The sequence below is a fragment of the Nipponia nippon genome, unplaced genomic scaffold (assembly GCF_047370975.1).
Source record: "Nipponia nippon isolate SJK-2023a ecotype South Korea unplaced genomic scaffold, ASM4737097v1 scaffold_9, whole genome shotgun sequence".
Lineage (NCBI taxonomy): Eukaryota > Metazoa > Chordata > Aves > Pelecaniformes > Threskiornithidae > Nipponia > Nipponia nippon.
Genome location: NW_028262413.1, coordinates 41565424 through 41585965, shown reverse-complemented (window position 1 = coordinate 41585965; position 20542 = coordinate 41565424). Strand labels below are relative to the sequence as shown.

General features: G+C 44.4%; 1 protein-coding gene across 1 annotated transcript in view; it reads left to right on the top strand.

Annotated features, from left to right (window-relative positions):
• The window catches only part of AGBL1 (AGBL carboxypeptidase 1), a 295756-nt gene that overhangs the window by 12585 nt on the left and 262629 nt on the right, over nucleotides 1–20542 (top strand). Inside the window, exons 2-5 of the mRNA XM_087743738.1 lie at nucleotides 7501–7564; nucleotides 8880–9026; nucleotides 13944–14075; nucleotides 16503–16596. Coding sequence (XP_087599864.1) covers nucleotides 7501–7564; nucleotides 8880–9026; nucleotides 13944–14075; nucleotides 16503–16596 — 437 coding nt within the window. The remainder of the gene's footprint in view (nucleotides 1–7500; nucleotides 7565–8879; nucleotides 9027–13943; nucleotides 14076–16502; nucleotides 16597–20542) is intronic.

Genomic DNA, 20542 nt, shown 5'->3' with positions numbered 1-20542 from the left:
GCAGTCTATCAGGGCATAATTCCTGCAGATATCTGGATGTGAATACATTTTATTAGTGTGACACACTAATGGTGTGGCACAGACATGATGAACAGACTTTTTCTGAAGTTGGGCAACACACCTTGGAGTCTTTGTGACACAGCAGGTAAAATATCCTTTGGAAAAGGGTTAGGTCATGGTCTATATGCTTCTTAATTCCTGTATGGATGAATTAAAAGTAGCATCTTTCTCGTCCTTGGGCACAGGGATGAATCACTTTGTAAATAGGGATAGGACCCACTGGTGGTGAGTAGCCCTTCTCCCAGTCTGGCATTAGGATTCCTTGCAGGGGATAGGTCTTTTCTGCTGCACTTACTCCTGGGAAGTTGGGAGGAGAAGACTGATCTAAGGGAAGGAAATGTTTGAACCCACCACAAATAAATGGAAGTAAGTGTGTGATTGAGAGCTATAATACTTCTGTGCAGACTGTGTTTCTGCTTCATTTTATTGGAATAGCTATCTGGGCTCTGCCACCAATCCTCTTAGATATTGACTAAGTCATTTTCCCACCACAGGGTGATATTTCCCACCAGGAAAATAAAGGACAATGAATCTGATCTTCTTGATGAGGGATGCAGTGGGGTAGGTGTTAATTAACATTTGTGAAGAAATTTGTGATCCTGTGATGAAAGGTGTTATGCTAGTGCAATTTATTACATTAAATATAGTAAGATTCCTTGGCACAGATGATTTCCACCATGTTATTCACCAAGTTATTTTGGCTAGAGATCAGCTCAGGCCAAGCTGTTACATCTCAACACCTTCAGTGTTTTGAAGACATTCAGATATAAGTTTGGAATTTGCCCATCTCTGCCTTGAAGCAGTTCAGTCCCACAGAGTGTAGCACATATCCTTCAAGAAGAAGCCCTGAAGCTCAATGAATAGGAGCAAAGCCCTGTACAATAGCATGTTAGAAGTTGGCTTTGAGGCACTACTTCTGCCCAGACGCCTGGACGAGCTGCCATCCATTGTGAAGGGTATGTAATCATTACACCCAGCAGTGATCTGATGTGTTATTGAAAAAAATGTTGCATGTTTCATGTAACCACACCCAAGTGCAAACAAGGATGAGAAAAAAACATACCCTCAGGTCACTGCAGGCCATGAAAAAAGCCACCCATCTGATTGCAGCAGGTGAGAGAGAGGGACCATTTTTCATGAGTATCTGTGATATTCCCTGGTATAAAATCCACAGCTGTTGCTTTGGGCTGATGGATAGAGCTTGGCTTGGTGCTAAGCATCAGCAAGAATGAAAATGGCTGGTTCTTGGGTAAATGGGGTGCTAGCCATGCCTCACAGGGGTGTGCAGGAGCCAGCGAGAGGGACTCGGCTCTGAGGGTTGGGAACAGGAGCGAGAACTTGTCGGACCACGTGTCTTGTTCTGGGAGGCCCCTTGGCTGCCCTGTGTACAGTTTGAGGGCTACGTGATCCCACGCAGCTGTGAACGCCTTTCTTGCAGGATTAAAGAGGTCACTTAGGACACTACCCGAGCAGCAAGGTCCTCCTCTCTGAGTCTTTAAATAGCCCCTTTCCCTTCCATGTCTCCTTTGAGTTTCCTGGCTTGCTCAGGCCCATCTGACTCCTCAGCAGAGGAAATCCAGATTAGGCCAAAGAAATGCACTTACTGTTTACCACAGAGGATGGCGACATCTGTGGTGGTGCTGCGGACATTTGGATGGGTGTTTTGGGAGCAGGGGCAACAGGACTGTAACTTCTTGGGATCCTTTTAAAGCTGGATGATGGTAGTATTGTAACAAAGTGCTTCAGTAACAGTAAAATTCAGGCTGTAATCACTTTAATTTGAATACTCCCTTATTCTGAGGTTGCCTAGTGATATTTCAGAGATCCCTGAACCCTTTTTTCCCCTCAGAAATAATGATTTTATTTTCTTTCTAAACCTCAATGTATCCAATACTGTAGATAATAACCTTCCAACAAGAAGAAATCACAGTTAGCTGGCTGAATATTGAGGCTGAGGATGGGAGCACACAGACGAGAAACTCTCCAGGGTATTTTGCTCTCTTATTTAAGTGTGAATTTTTAGCTCCACTTAAATTAGAAAAAGCAATTTACTCTGACAAGGCACAGAACGTAAGGCACCAAACCTGGCTTCACAGTTATTGTAAGGTTGGATAATCAGCTGTGGGAAGAAGATATCCAGCTGGCAAATCCATAATGCCAGCGGTGAGCGGCTGTGCCCAGCAGTTGGGTCTGGCATGTACCTCTACCTTGCTGGCAGCAGAATGTCAGGAGAGGAGTCTCTGATTTAAGCATTAATAGAGTTATTAGCAGCCCGATAGTTTTTAGAGGTCTCAGGAGAGAGTGAGGACTAATGCTGCTTGGCCCCTAACCTAGTCTTGATTTTAGCTGGTATTAATTTTGCACCAGGGTTTCTTTTCAATAGGCTTTGAGTGCAGAATGAGAAATCTTACTTGCAGATGCAAGTCTCATTACACAGACAGTTAGGCTTCTGACTGCTGCTATTTGTGTGAGCAAATTTATTAAGGGTAAGAGAAGAAAGAAGGATGTATTTTGAACATGTGAAATCCTGCTTCCTTATTTAGATACAGGCTATTTAAAAACAAACAAACAAACAAACAAACAAACAAACACACACACAAACCTTGGAACTGGAAATCTTATTCCTCGGTCTCTCTTAAAAAAACCAACCAACCAAAAAACAGGTCTGGAAGTTTGTTAGCCCAGTGCAGCTTTTCTTTAAAAACAGGATGGTGGGGTTTTTTTTCCCCCTAAGCAGTCAAACAGCTTTGTGAGACTATACTCAACAATTAACTTAAGAGGAATATTGGTAGAAATCATGTTATGCATTGTCTTGCAGGAGTGACTTCTTTAGTTTTGCATTTATGATTTTTGTGAGCGGAGTAACTGCTTTGTATTTCTTTCCCCAAATAAAATATTTATTAGTAAATACCACACTGCACAAATTAATGTTATTTGATTTCTTTCTGGGCATCCTCCTTTTTCAGCATTAATGCTTAGACTCACAGCAAACACTCTCAGAAGTTTGCACATCTCATTTGGAGAAATACTTGCCTTTGGGCAAAAGACATGAAAGCCTAAGAGCTACACAAGAAACTGAGTTTATGGGAAGTCTTTGTTTTAAGCCAACAGTAAAAGGGGAACTGCACTGATAGCTGATGTCCTTCAGGTGGGACAGGAAAAATCTCACCTCTGTTGGGTCTTCAAATCTTGCGGAAAACATCCCAGGGGACTTCCCTGATGAAACAAGATTACCTGTTACTGTGGCTTAGTTGCAATTTTATAATCTTGTCTTGAGTAAATAACAGCTTGTCTTGGCGTGTTCCCAGGAGCAGGACAAGGAGACAGGAACTCCTTCCCTGCTTAATCGTGGGTCAGCAAAATAACCTGAGCTGCCAGTCAGAAGGATCTTGGGATCAAGCTGTTGTCCTCCAAACCCAATGTCACTAACTAATCACTTGCCGCCTGTAATGTATCAATGACTATGCGGTGGGGTATTTTTTTATTCCTGGCTTTCTCCATCCTCCTGCTGTTTATCTATGAGGAGCTTCAGCCAAGCTAACCAAAGCCCCAGTGTTTCAGGGATTAATTCCCAGAAAAAGCTCAGAGAGGAACTATCAGCTGGGAGCTGATTAAATGCATCTGAACTCAGCCCTGTGATACTCTTGGTTGGGTGAGAAAGACAGCAGGCTTTGTGGAAGTAAGGCTAAGATGAGGGGCTCCAGCCAAAAGGTACAGCCATGACTGATATTTTAAGTGATGTTTTTTGCTACTGTAGCCTTTGTCCCACTGCAAGCCGTGAAAGGCAGCTACAGGCTGTTGTTAATAGGTAACAATTTGGCTTTAACTTCAAATCCTTTTAGTGAAATCCTGCAGGAGGTTGGTGATTTTGTAATCTAACTTGAGCCTCTGGGAACTTTTCTCTGCTCTCGTTCCACCCATATACCATGGATGTATCTTCATTAGTCTGTGCACGTATAGATGTTGTATCTAACATTCATAAGTGCTGGCAGAAATGGAAATATTTAGCAAGAGGAATTTTACTTCTCTCCTCTCTTTGCTTATGGTGTGTTCTTGAACTGTCAAACATATCTTTCAATAAAAATAACTAATGTGTTTATTTTAACCAGAGCTGGGTAAGTAATTTGCATTAAAGAAATTACTCTATTCATCTTTTTTAGATCAGGCACAAGTTGTGATTTTCTCATTTGTACTTACTGTTGTTCAAAAAGATTTACTGAATATTTTTTATGAATGAATTTGGTGGCAATTCATCCACACACAGTTTGCTATGAGTATTAATTTAAACAATTGATTCTAATAGATTTCAATGTCCAAATATCTTTGATGACTTTGAAAATCTCAAGCTAATTAGTCAAAATCTGAGCTGTTTCTTTTCAACAGGCAAGTTGCCATATTGCAACACAACAGTGACGTCAGGGTTGTTTTTTCTGTGTTGTCTTGCTATTATAAATTGGAGCTGTGTTCTTCTGCAGTATTCTGCATTATTCAGTGGTGCCACTAAAGTTAGTGGGAAATATGTTAGAATTTGTAATGGGACTAGGGTTTTATTCACTGTTTCAGCAAACACACAAGTCATCCAATTCCCTCACTTGTGTGCTGGAGGAAGGGGAACAATGGGACACCAACAAAGTCAGAGTTTTGGTGTTAAAATATCAAGAGTAAATACTCAGGTAAAATATTTGGCAATATCGCCCAGCTCTAATTTGCACATTTTAAAGGTTGATCTTTCATGTCCCCTCAAGTTCTTTGTTCGCCTGAGTCCCTCGGTAAAGCGCATGGAAAGTCGGAGGATATCTTATGTCATCACTATTTGTGTTAATGGCTTAGGAAACCCACAATCCAATCAGTTAAAATAAACAACCCAGTGTAATAGGAGCATAAATCAATGGAGACTTCATTACTGAAACCTTAATGTGTAATCCATCCACCTACAGAGGAAAGGGATACTGAGAGGCAGCAAGACAAAACCAGAGGACAGTCTGATTTAGGCAACCCTGATATTTAAAAAGGTGCTGAGAACAGTAACTCTTCCTGGAGGCAGTAAATTTGGTGGATACTCATCACTTCTGACAGCCTGCCCCTGACTATTAAGTGCCTGTGCTAAAAAATGCCAAGAAACTCTTGGGAAGAGAGCTCTGATTGCTCTTTGTTTGCTCTGGGAGACTTGAGACAGCTCAGGACTGTGGACTAATGAACAAAGACATGAATTAGCAAGATTAAGATATGACTAAAACTATACGTATTACCTAGAAGTAACAGTATTCAGAACTGCTCTGACCCTGCTGCAGACTTTCCTCTCTGTGTGGTCCCTTGAGCCAGTAACATGAATTTGGACCCCTTCTCTAAGATGAGGGTAGCAGTACTTGGTGAACCGAGAGTTACTGGATTTCATTAAAGCCACATATTCTGTTTGTCTTGGCTCTGAAAGAAGCAGTAATCCTATCATAGCAAGCCTTTTGATTTCAACACAGTTCATAAAAGGGCTGAACTTTTATGTTCAGTGCAGAGATCTCTGCTTGTTGAGTTAATGTAGTAATGAATAGAAACAGCAGGCTCTCGCTCTGGGCATGGGCCAGGTCTGAGATGGGGATGAGATATTCACTTTTCCTGTGGATTTTAGCTAACAACAAAAGCAAGGTGAGTCTTTAGAAAGACAGCAGTGCTCACAGACCCTCCCCCCATGAGCGCCCTGTTTCAGAAGTGATTCTCTGCCTGTTTGCTCCAATCTCTCATCCTCACCTGACTCCTCTTTCTTCCTTCCCCTTCCCCTGACCTTGTTCCTTTGTCTCACTCCCCTGCTGATACTCTTTTCCCTGTTGCTCACTTATGCCAACATGAAATGTGTATTGAGCAGTTAAAGTTTGGTAGGACTGGTAATTGATCAAAACCAGTATGATGGGAATTCTGCTTTTCAGAGATTCGGAGTTTGTTTTTGTTAATAATTATGATTAAAAAAAATAAATCTAAGACCACATCATGTTAAGGGTACAGAAGTTAGGAAACATCAGCACTAATGTAGGTATTGCATGCAGAAGACGGCCCATATAATTTGGCAATGCAGAAGGAGGTTCTGTTGAAGGGAGCTGCTGAGCATCCTATGGGAGTTCTGCAACAGAGGTGGAAACCTGATTCTCCAAGCTGACAGTCACCTGCTCTGACTGTGAAGACTGACCATTTTCCTGCTTCGTTCCTATGTCTCTCTTACCCTTCCCAACTATAACAAATGAGGAGGAGGTATGATACGCAGCTCCCTAATTAGCTACGCAGTCCTCAACACCATGTCAGCTTGTGCTGTGACTTTAGCAGGGATCTATTGGAAAAAAAAATGCATTAATAGTCATTATTACAGATCTGAATTAGATTTCCCTAATATTCTTTCTAAAGTTTCTTTTTGCTAGGTGTTACTTCTCAATTCCTTAAATGTTCAGTTGCATAATGTTAAATATGCTAGAGAATGGTTGAATCAATTTAGCTGGTAAAATGATCCCATATATCCAGAATACATACTAGTAGGTTCAGGTTCTGAAGCACTTCAACATTCAGAAATATAGGAGCCATATATTTTTAAGATATTAACCTATTGTAATAACTTAATGGGAGATAAAGTGATTCCATTATAATTGATGTGATCGTGAGGTTCTTCAGGATCGAGGCTACACAAATGCAAGTTTTGTATTACATTGGAAATTTGTATTGTGTTGTATTGTATCTGTATGGAAATTAAGAGATCTAGAACTTAACCCAAATCCCTTGTACAGCAATACAGACTGGTGATTAATTCTTCAGTCTCAGCAGTGAAATCTGGTTGGAGGAAGATTAAAGAAGGGGTCTAGTGTATCACACAGATGGATGGTAGATATCATGTGTTTCCTTCTCCTGAAGTACAGTATATCTTATTTCCTCTAGTGCAAAATTTAAAGTGAATCTAACGCAGAATGTGTGACGTCAAGGTATGGTGCTTACTTGGTCTTGATTAAAAATAAGCTTAAGGCATCTTTCTGCTCCCCAAATTCAAGGCTTCCATGTGGCTGTAGCTGCAAAGCTGCAAAGACTGGGGAATTTTCTTGTAAATAAGATTAATATAATTTAAAGGGATGCTGTCATGGATGCAGACATTTAGCATTTTTGTGTGATACAAAATTTCCTCAGCTTTGAGGTAGCCACACTAAACCAAAAAAGAGAGATGTAATTTAGAATTTAGATGTAAATTCTGCAGAAATGCTAGTGTGTATTAAACATTGTGTAGTGTGATCAGTATGTCTGTCAGAGGCTTTTAAAATGTGTTATCAATATGGTTCCACATAGTCATTGGCCAGATGGCAAAAAAAGTACTCAGTATACAAACAAGGATCTCAATGCCTCTGCACCGCATGATGCACTGCAACTGACGTTCACTGCTCTGAACTGATCCCTAAATTTGGCATGTTTCTGTTTCAGAGCTCCTGTGACAAGGATGTCATCCTGAATATTCTCAGTGTCCTCACTGACTTGCTCTCTCTGGGTAAGGAAGCAAAGCTCTGGCACAATGCCTGTGGGCTAGGGGCAGAAAGGGGGTCCTCAAATAGGTCAGGGAATTCATACCTGCATAAACTTGGCCAGGTGTTTGCAAGGTGAAGAAAATACAAATTGTATTTATGGATCAGCAGTCCTTAGTCCTGTGTTTGGAAAACTGAGCTTTTTCAGTAAGTTAAAGAAAAAAAAAAGACCCAGAGAAAGTCTCATTTTTTTTTAGTTTAAAAGATGCCTGTGATTTTCAAAGTATTTCATAAACCCTGCAGTCAACCACTGGAAATGTTCACCAGCACCATTGGGGAGAGAGGCTGTGAGACAGGGAGAGGAGCCTGACTTCCCAGAACACAGGGACTCTCTAATGAAGAGAGTTCAGCATCTCCCCAAAAGGCATCCCCACCTCAGGGTTGCAGGGAAGGCACGTTGCTGCATGTGCCCAAGCCACGTGAAAAAATAAGTGAATTGGCAAAGGAACTGAAAAGTAATTCAGTTTGTTTTCCTTCCTGCTTCATCTCAAAAATGTCATTTGCTAAACAATTCTCAACCCAACCGATCTGCTAGGCTGCAGGGGCTTCGTCAGCGAGTGCTGGAGCCTCCCGCATTCCCCACTCCTTGGAGCCCCACCACAGACATCACCCGTCCAGCGGGGCCTCTCTTTTGAAGCCCTGCAGTGCTGTTCCTCAGCTAGATGGAAAGATTGCCTACATGGAGGATAGGAGGTATTGTCTCCCCTCCAGGAGCTGAACGTGCGGCTTCCTCCAGCCATGGAGCCTGAAGTCTCTGCTGAAGTCACCCATGGATCAATGTTTGTTGACACAGTAGGGCTCAGAGGATTAGCATGTGGTTTCTTTGGAGACCTAGATTTGTTTGAAAGCTGTCTCCAAAGCCTCCCTAGAATTCCTTTTCATTTGGCAGAAGCCCATTGCAGCTTTAGTCCTTTGCTTGTTTAATTTCCAATATCTAAGAAAAGATCACTGAGCCTTCTGCTTCTTTGAAACCTGTTGGTGTCTCTGCTTATTCCTCTCTGCTGCATTTCAATACACAATGAAAAACTTCTGCAGGATGTGGGTTTGTAAAGAGCAAGAGGCAGAAGAGCGTGTAGTTTCACTATGCATCCATTAGCCATGTATCTAGGCCAGGAGCACCTGAGACCCATGGTCAATTCTGCAAATGCCCTTGAGTTTACAGCAATAAAACATCATTGAAAGGCCATGGGAGCTTTGTTTGCTCCAGGCGGGGTGAGGGTTTGCGATAGCTGTGGCTCAGGACAGGGATGCCCTGAACAGAGTCTCTACTCTTTTCCCCAGGGACCGGCCGGAGAATTCACTACGTGATCAGCAAAGGGGGCAGTGAGGCACTACTGCAGGCTCTCACCACTGCTGCCCAGACCGAGCCGCTTGACTACAGCACCCTCCTGCCCCTGCTTCGCCTGCTGGCCAGGGTCGGCCAACGAGGTACTGCTAAGCAGTGGGGGACCTCTTGGGTGGGGGGCCCAAAGTTAACGGACAGCCCCAGCAATAATCAGCCCTGATGTGCCTGATAGACAGCTGTGAGTTTATTTTTGGGGTGTGCCACTTGTCTGTGGTTTGGCCAGGTAGCGATCCTGCAACAAGGCAGGGAGGGCGTACGCACACGTAGAGCTGCTTCTTACACAGGTTTCATCCATGTTCTGCCTTGGGTTGGCCTTGTGGCTCAAAGCCCCCACAGCAGAAATTTTATTTTGTTTTCCCTTAAACTAAGCAAAACCTTAAAATATGCCTTCTCTTTGTCAGCCCAATCTGCAGTGGAGTGGCAGATCTTGGCGTACAGGGGGGGTTCCTGAGGCAGGAAAACACCAGGGCAGTGGAGAAACCTGCCAGGAGCCGGCAGCTCTTGCAAGAGAGGTAGACTTATGGAACGATGCTCTGCCTCCACTGAGAAAGAACCAGCAACATCCACCAGAAAAAACATAAGATCAGGGGGATCCCATATCCTCCACCCAACAGGCAGAAAGCAGTAGCTTAAAGGAAAGGAGTGAATAGAGGCAAGTCTATGCTCGGGGTGGCAGGCAAACCCCCTCCTTCCCTACCTTGCCTTCCCAGGTGCCTCTGTACAACAGGTATGAGGCTCTGGATGTGGAAGGTCAGTCAATGGATGATGTGGATGATGGTCCATCTACACCAGAGGGGTTGCCAGAGTCAGAAAAGCCTACCCCCTGTATCATGACCACCTCTACAAGGAAGAAAAGATGGGTTATCGTTGTAGGTGACTCCCTCCTGAGGGGATCAGAGGGTCCAATATGCCAGACAGACCCTCCTCTTAGGGAAGTCTGCTGCCTCCCTGGTGGTCAGGTTACAGACATCACTAGGAAACTTCCTAGCCTAGTGTGGCCCTCAGACTACTACACATTATTGCTCTTCCATGTGGGTGGTGATGACACCACAAAACGTAGTCCAAGGGCGATCAAAAGAGGCTTCAGGGCCTTGGGAATTGCTGAGGGAATTCAGGGCACAGGTAATTTTTTCCTCTATCCTTCGAGTTGCGGGCAGCAATATTGGAAGAAACAGACGGACCCAGTCTATTAATACATGGCTCCATGATTGGTGTCACCGCCAGAATTTGTTTTTTTGATAATGAGATGGTCTATACAGCACCAGGCCTGCTGGTGTTGGATGGGGTTCATCTTTCTCAAAAGGGAAAGATGGTCTTTGCTCATGAACTACTGGGGCTGATTGACAGAGCTTTAAACTAGACTTGAAAGGGGAGGGGGATAATATCAGGCTAGCCTGTGACAAGATGTAAGATGACACACCAAGGTTAGAGGGACACGATGCTAGCAAGGGCCCTCAGCCTGTTGCTCTGAGATGTGCTGGGTACACTGGAGCACACTTGAAGTCTTACACGGAGGAGCCAGGGGCTCCTGAGGTAATAGGAGCCAACAGGGAAACACCAGTGAAATACCTCAAAGGAATTAAGGGGTGTTCCTCTAAAAAGGTGACACGTCTGACAGCCCAGCTGAAGTGCCTCTACCCCAATGTACACAGCATGGGCAACAAACAGGAAGAGCTGGAAGCCACCGTGCTGCTAGAAAACTACAACCTAGTTGCCTTTACTGAAACTTGGTGGGATGAATCCCATGACTGGAGTGTGGCTATTGATGGCTACAAGCTGTTCAGAAAGGACAGGCGAGGAAGGAGGGGCGGAGGGGTTGCCCTCTATGTCAAGAATTTAATAGATTGTGAAGAGCTGTCTCTGAAGAATAACCACAAGCAGGTTGAAAGCTTATGGGTAAGAATTAGAGACCAAGGCAACAAAGGGAACCTTGTGGTTGGTGTTTACTACAGGATGCCCGATCAAATGGAACCTATTGGTGAAGCCTGGAGGCAGCCTGGGCTGCAGTGATCATGTACTAATGGATTTCTCAGTCCTGAGGGATATTGGACAGGCAAAGAGTAAAGTCAGGACCCTGAATTTTAGGAAAGCAAAATTTCAGCTGTTCAAGGAGTTAGTCAATAGGATCCTTTGCAAAACTGCCCTCAGGGATAAAGGAGCAGAACAGACCTGGCAGTTCTTTAAGGATGCTTTCCATAGAGCGCAAGAGCTCTTGATCCCCATGTGTAAGAAATCAGGAAAGGAAGTGTCGTGGTTTAACCCCAGCTGGCAACTAAGCACCACACAGCCGCTCACTCACTCCCCGCTGGTGGGATGGGGGAAGCGAGAAGAGTAAAAATGAGAAAACTCATGGGTTGAGATAAAGACAGTTTAATAAGCAAAAGCCATGCATGCAAACAAAGCAAAACAAGGAATTCATTCTCTACTTCCCATCGGCATGCAGGTGTTCAGCCATATCCAGGAAAGCAGGGCTCCATCATGCGTAATGGTTACTTGGGAAGGTAAATGCCATAACTCCGAACATCCCCTCCTTCCTTCTTCTTCCCCCCCAGCTTTATATGCTGAGCATGACATCATATGGTATGGAATAGCCCTTTGGTCAGTTGGGGTCAGCTGTCCTGGCTGTGTCCCCTCCCAACTTCTTGTGCACCCCCAGCCTACTCACTGGTGGGGTGGTGTGAGAAGCAGAAAAGGCCTTGACTCTGAGTAAGCAGTGTTCAGCAATAACAAAAGCATCTCTGTATCATCAACATTGTTTTCACCACAAATCCAAAACATAGCCCCATACTAGCTACAGTAAAGAAAATTAATGCTATCCCAGCCAAAACCAGCACAGAAGGCAAGAGACTGGCATGGCTGAGTCAAGACCTGCTGGTCAAACTAAAGAGCAAGAAGAAAATGCCCAGGCAGTGGAAGCAGGGACAGGTAACCTGGGAAGAGCATAGGGACATTGCGCGGTTGTGTAGGGATGGGGTCAGGAAGGCCAAGGCACAGATGGAGCTGAACTTGGCAAGGGAAGCAAAGAATAATAAGGGCTTCTATAGGTATGCCAGCCAGAAAAGGAAGGTCAAAGAAAGCGTACACTCCCGATGAACATGACTGGCAAACTGGTAACCACGGACGAGCAGAAGGCTGAGGTACTCAACAACATTTTTGACTCAGTCTTCACTGGCTACCTCTCTTCCTACACCTCTCAAGTGGACGGATCTCAAGGCAGGGACTGGGGGAGCAAAGCCCCTCCCACTGTAAGAGAAGATCAGGTTCAAGACCACCTGAGCAACCTGAACATACATAAGTCTATGGGACCTGACAAGATGCATCCCAGAATCCTGAGGAAGTTGGCTGACGTAGTTGCCAAGCCACTCTCCATATTTGAAAAGGCATGCAGTCAGGTGAAGTCCCTGGGGACTGGAAAAAGGGAAACATTGCACCCACTGTTAAAAGGGTAGAAAGGAGGATTCTGGGAACTACCGACCTGTCAGCCTCACCTCTGTGCCCGGGAAGATCACGGAACAGATCTTCCTAGAAGCTATGTTAAGGGACATGGAAGACAGGGAGGTGATTCAAGACAGCCAGCATGGCTTCACCAAGGGCAAGCCTTGCCTGACCGACCTAGTGGCCTTCTATGATCAGAGGACAAGGGAAGAGCTATGAATATCATCTCTCTGGACTTCTGGAAGGCCTTTGACACAGTCCCCCACAACATCTTTCTCTCTAAATTGGAGAGATAAGTATTTGATGGATGGACTATTTGGTGGATAAGGAATTGGATGGATGGTCACATCCAGCGGGTAGTGGTCAATGGCTCAATGTCTGTATGGAGATCAGTGACAAGTGGTGTCCCTCAGGGGTCCGTATTGGGACCAGTACTGGTTAATATCTTCATCAATGTCATAGACAGCAGGATCAAGTACACCCTCAAAAAGTTTGCAGGTGACACCAAGCTGAGCGGTGCAGTTGACATGCCTGAGGGACGGGATGCCTCTCAGAGGGACCTGGACAAGCTTGAGAAGTGGAACCGTGTGAACTTCATGAGGTTGTGCAAGGTCCTGCACCTGTGTTGGGGCAACCCCTTGTATCAGTACAGGCTGGGGGATGAAGGGATTGAGAGCAGCCCTGCTGAGAAGGACCTGGGGGCACTGGTGGATGAAAAGCTGGACATGAGCTGGCAATGTGTGCTCACAGCCCAGAAAGCCAACTGTATCCTGCGCTGCATCAAATGAAGCGTGGCCAGCAGGTTGAGGGAGGTGATTCTGCCCCTCTACTCCTCTCTGGTGAGACCCCACCTGGAGCACTGTGGCCAGCTCTGGGGCCTCAGTACAGGAAAGACATGGACCTGTTGGAGCGCATCCAGAGGAGGGCCACAAAAATGATCAGAGGAATGGAACGCCTGTCCTATGAGGAAAGGCTGAGAGAGCTGGAATTGTTTAGCCTGGAGACAAGAAGGCTCCTGGGGGACCTTATTGTGGCCTTTCAATACTTAAAGGAGACTTATAAGAAAGATAGAGACAGATTTTTTAGCAGGGCCTGTTGCAATAGGACAAGGAGTAATGGTTTTAAACTAAAAGAGGGTAGATTCAGACTAGATATATGGACAAAATTTTTTATGATGAGGGTGGTGAAACAACAGAACAGGTTGCTCAGAGAGGTTGTAGATGCCCCATCCCTGGAAACATTTAAGGTCAGATTGGACAGGGCTCTAAGCAACCTGACCTAGTGGAAGATGTCCCTGCTCATTGCAGGGGGGTTGGACTAGATAACCTTTAATGGCCCCTTCCAGCCCAAACCATTCTATGATTCTATGATTTTTATGTGGTGACTCTAGATAAATCCCATGTTTTCCTGTTTTCAGGGAGAATAATGCTGATCTAACGCTTTGATACATTTGAATGCCTTTGTTATGAGATCTTGAGTTATAAAATTTGGTGCAAATATGTTTATCAGCACTGCTGCAGAGACTTCGTCTTTGTAATAGTTTGATTCTTCTTTGCTTTTCACAGATAGGAAGTTTGGGCTGAAAGTGCAGAAGGCAGAAGCAACTGATATAATACTGAGCTTGGCAAAAAGAAACCTGGGCCACCACCTGCACCTCACCCACTGCCTCTGGGTCCTGCGGGTTTGCGCTTCTAATGGTGAGTGCCTGGATTTTCCTCTTTTCGTCTGCGTGACAACCGCCAGGGTTCTTTTTTAGTCATTTCAATGCAAAGAAACATTATTCCTCATTAAGGTTAGTGCCTACATGCACCATTAATATACAGAATCAGGCACAAAAGCCAGAACAGCCATAGAAAGAGGTGCTCCCCAAGGGGCCTATACAGCCTTTATAGTGTATATTTCATCTGTGGACTATGAAAATAAAAGTGCTGTACTGAAAAATATTCATGGCAATGATCTCCCATTCTGGAATATAGACAGTCAACTCCTTTGCTTTGAGACTTAGGTACCTTAAGTCTCTATGCAGTTCCCATTATTGTAATAGCCAAATGTCTCAGTATTCTTGATTGTATTGATCCTCAGAGCAGCTCCATGAGGAAGGAAAATACTGGTGGAGAAACAGAAAGAGAGAGAAATCAGTTACTCATTCAAGGTCCCCCAGGAAGATCCTGGTCTTCTGTCTAGTATCCCCCATGCACACACTGTCCCAGCTTTTCTTGCTTGGCAACGCCCTCATATTAAATGATTCAAGTGATGGGATTTCCAGTATTCTCTCCCAGGATCATTACAGATTCATACAGGCTTTCCCTGCTATAGAGCACTGAGTTTGTCAGCACAAATTTCCCTTTGCTCACTCTAACCCTTTCCTCTCCTTCCCCCCATCCCTCACCCAGCAGATAATTCTTGATGGCCATCCTATCTGCAGTCTGCTATACGCATCCTAAGATTTAGCACTCCTGGCACCCAGCCCTGCAGGTCACTTCTATCTGTATAGCAGCTAGCTTCATGCAATGGGCTTTCTCAGGCAAGCAGCCAAGCCTCAACATTCAACCCCTCTCCCTGTGATAAGCAGTATTTGAAAGGCTGAGTGTGACTGAAAATGCAGCCAAGGCCAGAAGCTGAAACGTGCCTTTATTAGGGTTTCACAGCTGCGTAGTGACCCTGTGCTGCCTCCCAACCAAAATGATGATCTATACACTTCCCTGCTCCCTGCTTCAGTGCACCTGCATCCCAATTCAACTGCAGTTTTTGCAGAGGTTTTAGGATGCACACTGCAGCCTGGCCTCCTTTCTGTTAATGTCAGACCCTAGAACCCCACCTTTGCTCCTTTGCTGGAGCATCTCTGTTACTCTCCAGGTTTCTCCAGCACTCTCCAGATATGCTTCCCCCTTCCACGAGTAACTTTAACTTTGTGGGTTCTGTGGCCCAGCTGGGAAGCTGCAGGGGAGGTTAGGTGAAGGTCTCTGTGGATGTGGTACCAAACTAGGAGATTACATTCTCCCAACCTTAAAAATTATTTTTGAGGAGTGGAACTAAAGAGGATCCAGAAGCACGTAAAACTCTGAGAGTGCTTAGGTATGAAAGCAGAAAAGATGAGTCCTTGTCACAATCTCATGCACCAGTTCTTTGCTCTGGGTTGCTCCCTTCACAATCTCTGCCACCAGTTGTGTGTGGCAGCCCATGTCCCACTCTGGGGAAGGATGAGTTCAAGCAGCCTTGTCCACCACCCTGTCTCTAATGAATTACCAGCTAGTGTAAAAGTAGCTGGCAAGCCTTGCAAAGCTTTCCATCACAGGATAATTTGGTGGAGACACGGTAGGACTGCAGGAGATGATGGGCCCTCTGGCAGCTCTCTGATGACCACTGGGAGATATTTACAAACCAGCCAAAATCCAGCAGTGGGCAGGCAGCCAGTTTTCCCTCTGGCTGCTGTTGATTACTGATCCTTTCACCCTGGTCGCTTGCATTTAATATTTCAGGGCTGTATTCAACCCTTCTTTACACAGAGATCCTGTTTCATAGTGGGGAGGTCTGGCTAAACATCTAGTTTATGCATCAAGCATTTTTGGAATCGATTGCAAAATCTATCTATAAAAGTTCCTAGTGTGTTAGCAAGTGAAGGATTAAAGGTAAAATCGGCCTAGCTGAAATTAAGTTGCATTCAGAAGCACCCCTCCCCACAAAAACCACTTCTATACTGCTGAGTAATAGCACAGAAAGAAAACTCTGCCCTCCATGCCCCAGTGAAATAAACTGCCCTCATGGAGTTGCCTGTGGGAAATGTGGGATGAATTTGAGCCCTGTCATTTTGCTGGGAGATGACCCTATTTAACTATGATTTATTCTCTGGAGAGTACACTACTTACAGGAAAAGGGTCTTTGGTAAACCCGGGGAAGAATTGCAGGACTGTTTTTCCATCTGATCTTGGCTCACGTTCTGTCCACAGACAGCTTTGTGCTTCAGTTTCTGTGTTTGTAAAATGACCTATGAAGTCCAGTCGGGAGCCCAGAGAAATCTGCTCATAGCCGCAGGAGCAGCTACTCCCTTCCCCGCATCACCTCTAAACACAATGTTGCAGACTGCCTGCTTCAGATCTGACTGCTTTTCTCTTTTATTGGCTTAGTTACCACAGGAACTACACTTGGCATCAATGGATCCATGGAGCTGCTTTTCAAACTCATCACCCCTTACAGCAAGAGACACGTCAGGACAATCAGGTAGGCAGTAGTCCCAAGGGAACTCATCTTTCCAGGACAGCAAGAAATAAAATTTTGGTTCCACTTGAAGAGGCAAAGAAATCAGAAATGGATGCACAATTTCCACTCACTTTAAATCTGCAGGGTTTTTTAAGAGGCAGAAATAGTTCCCTGAAGGACACCTTAATGCCGTGATTCATCATATGATTCATACTGGTGGCCATTTATTTGTAATGTACCCTATACAGTGATGGCAGTTTGATTGCAATGTATCGTCCTTCATTTCTCAGTCAGGACTGGATTTTGAGAAGCATGTGCTGGCAGCAGACAAACCGCTCCTGCCCACCCCTTAGCAAGAACCTCCTGCCACTACTGGCCTGGGGGCAGGTACAGTGGAATCGTGGCAGTGCTGCCTCATCTTCCTTTTGCAGACAGCTGTGACCAGGTCATCATGACATTTCTGAAGTATGACAGTTCTTACTAGTATTAATCTGGGTCTGTTTTTAAGCCCATCCCAAATATTTCAAATAGGTTTTTTTTTTGAAGACAGCAAGTCCATTTTATATCTCCATCCTGAACATTAGTCCCCAAGTTGTCCATTCTGAGCACTTCCTCAGATGCCTTTCAAGGCAAACTTTATAATGTGGAAAACATTTACAGAAGGGCATAACACTTTTCTGTGGCTTGCTCATGACAAACAGGAGGAAGAATTTACTGCTATGAGCTGTGCCCACACAATCACATTTGCTTAAGCAACACAGAACCTGCCAGTTCTCCTGCTTAGACATGCAATGCCTTATGGAGCACATAGTCCCCACTTGTTCATGGACATCTCAGCAAGGACATGGCAACAGTCAGTCAGTTTTGGCTTCTGCATGGACCTGGCATGGATGCGGTTCATGGCTGGTGATTACTGAGAAGTAGCTTCAGGTTGAGCATCAAGTGTAAGTGAGAAGTAGATGGACAGACATGGCACAACAATGTGACCGCTACTTGCTTAGCTGTGGTTGAAGTGGGGGCCAGTCACTCTGGATGAAGGCACCAGTAAATAATGTCCATCCTGCTGCTACCATGAAAGACTGATACCAGTTCTCCCAATATTGCCCGTTACACAATACATTGCATGGGAAGGAATTTGAATTAATTTCCACTAGCCACAAGTGATGAACTTGCACGTCAACACATGGTACTGTTGTTTACTAAATGCAGCATTCTTCCAGTTCTTCTACCTACATGTCTGGGGCTATAAAAAAAATTTGAACAGTTTGCTTTGCTAAATAAGATACTGAGTGGGCCCAGCAGATGCACAACTTCCTGCAGCTGCCTTGTTAATGGAAGCCAGCTCTCTTTTGCCTGCATTTTTGGCTTTCTAGTATAGTGCTAAGTACCTGGAACTGCTTCACAGCTTCAGTTCTCTCTTAGCCAGAGTACCTGTGACTCCTCTACATGGTCTGTCCAGAAGTATGATATCGGGATGTTTCCTACACAGAGGTTTGGATATTACCCAACTCAAAGAGTATTACTGCTAGGATATTATTCCTAGGATATCTGAGCACCCTCCAAGATTCCCCCCAGGCCTCATGTTATAACTTTGATCTTTAAGATTTGGGGAGCCTGGACCACTGCTTTATGTATGACAGGGGTTCCCAGGATGAGTTAGACCCAGAGCTGCGCTTGACATCTGAGGCATACAAAAGTGATTCATGGGTCCATGCCTGTGCTTAACTAAGTAAGCAAATTCCACTCAGTTCCCTGGTTTCCTTCGTATGAAAGTGTTGGCTGTGATTAGACTGTTGTTAGTTCTACTTCTGTGATAGCCTCATAGGTCAGGATATGTGTGTAATGGGACTTGGGCCTGTATCAGTTGTCCGTTAAGCAATGGGATTGGCTGCATAAAGGTTTTTTTTAAATTAATTTTGTGCAAAGCTGCTTTTTCCATTAGCTGTTTCCTCTGAGGGAAGTGGAGAACTTGGTATCTGTCACACATTTCTAGCCTGGGTTTTTGGTGAGATCCATTTGGAGATACAGCTAGTGCTGCTGAGAGTTGTTGTAATGTAGGCTGTAAAGCGGTCTAGAATACTGACTTCTAAGCAGAAAGGGAAAGAAATAGCTTTCAGAGAAACACACTCCTTTTGATTTCAATGATTCCAGATTGTCAACGTGCAATATTTGGGGTTTTCTTCCTTTTACCTGATATACAAGAACTGTTTTGAACTCTTCTGTGGACCTTTTTTTCCATTCGGGACACACACCAGAAACTGCAAACTCAAATTTCTCTCAATAAAACTCCATTTTTATTGCTAGTAAGCCATTTTATTTATTGCTGAAAAGCTTGGATTTATTTTCCCTTTGAAAAAAACTATCTTATACATTAATTATTGTCTACCTGAGCTCCTTCATCACTAGTTCAGTTTCCTAATTTCCTTTTTTTATTTGTGCTCTTCTTAAAACATATTTGTATGAGCGTGCAAACAGAGGATAAAATCTTTCCTGGGACCTAGCTCAGAGAAAAAGGCGATTTGGCTCCCACCTACAGTTGGTTTAACGAGCAAGAACCATAAATCAGCTGAAGCCTGGTAGCCACTCAGCTGGCCTGCCTAGGGCTCAAAGCTGCTTGTTTCGTTTAATAACTAGGAGCATCTGAGAAGGTCAATGGCTCAGTGGAAACAGTCTGTTTTACATCAGAAGCAGCACACAAACCTGTTTTGTTTTAAAAAACACTTGCAACCTATTTAAAGGCACTAGTTTCTTATTATTCAGTAGGGAATGTGCTTGCTTGCAGTCTATTTGGGAACACTGGTCTTGCTGGGGAAAGTGACTTCAAGAGATGTTGTTGACAAGATTTTCGGTCCTGAGACCAGAAGTCTAGACTGTAGGGTTGGTTACAGATCTTCTTTCCCAGCATTAGTGAATGCCTGGGATAGCTATGGTCTGAAAATCGCAGACATCTTTACAGTTCATCAGAAAATGGAGGTGGGTACGTGTGAAAATGTCCTTCTATTTTTTTGAGCTGCTCTAGTTAAAAATTTGTAGGGTGACTGGGGGAGGAAGCTTATAGATGGGTTCTCTGAGATGGGGAAAAAGAATAAAATGGGGTCATGTGCTTTGTCTAGTTCAGCATGTGCTCCTGGTCATCTGACACTGGTGTAGCTCTTCTCAAAGTTGCTGTGGCTATGCTGAAATCTGGGGTGGGTTATTTTTGTGTAGTTAGTTGGTCACAAAAACATCTGCTTCTTTTTGGCTACCAGTATGGAACACTAGTCTGTAACCTGCCTACGGAGGAAAACTCCAATGTCCTCCCAGCAAGTCTCTGATCCTCCCTTTGTGTTTGCCCTTGATACCTTCTCTCCACTTCATAACTATGTGCCACCATGATTTGCCTTGCTGCTGGGAAGGAACAGCCGGCAACTGTGGGGGCTGAGATTACCCTTGCTCTTTGATTTGCTGCCAGGAATGCAGCATTGGAAATGCACCACTTCTCTTGTGGATACACCCGCATTCTCCTGTCCTGGGCAGCAGCAGGACCAAGGTCACTTTAAGAATCTGCCCTGGAGAGTGCACTGTGGGAGCTATTTATTTAGCCAGCTAAGATGTGGAAACAAGATACATAGTTCTATTTATTTTTCCCAGTGGCAAAGCTCTGGGTTATTTAGAAATAGTCTCCCATGCTCCAATTGACCTTCTCTGGGTGTATGCCAAGTAGCTCTGATTCCCCTGAGACTGTGACTCATTGGTCTTAGTTAGGCATTTGAGGTCTTCAGGTAGTGGGTGCTGTAACTACGTGGATCTGTCCAGGACTACTCATATCTGAAGTAAAAGCTACATGAAAAAATGTGAAACTCATTGAGGTTTAGGCAACTCTTGGGTTAACCACTGTGAAATCCAAGTGAGATGGAGACTCTAGACTGTCTTGCCCATCTGTCATGATGTTGTGCTGCAGAGAAAGTTTTCTGATACCTTTTATAGG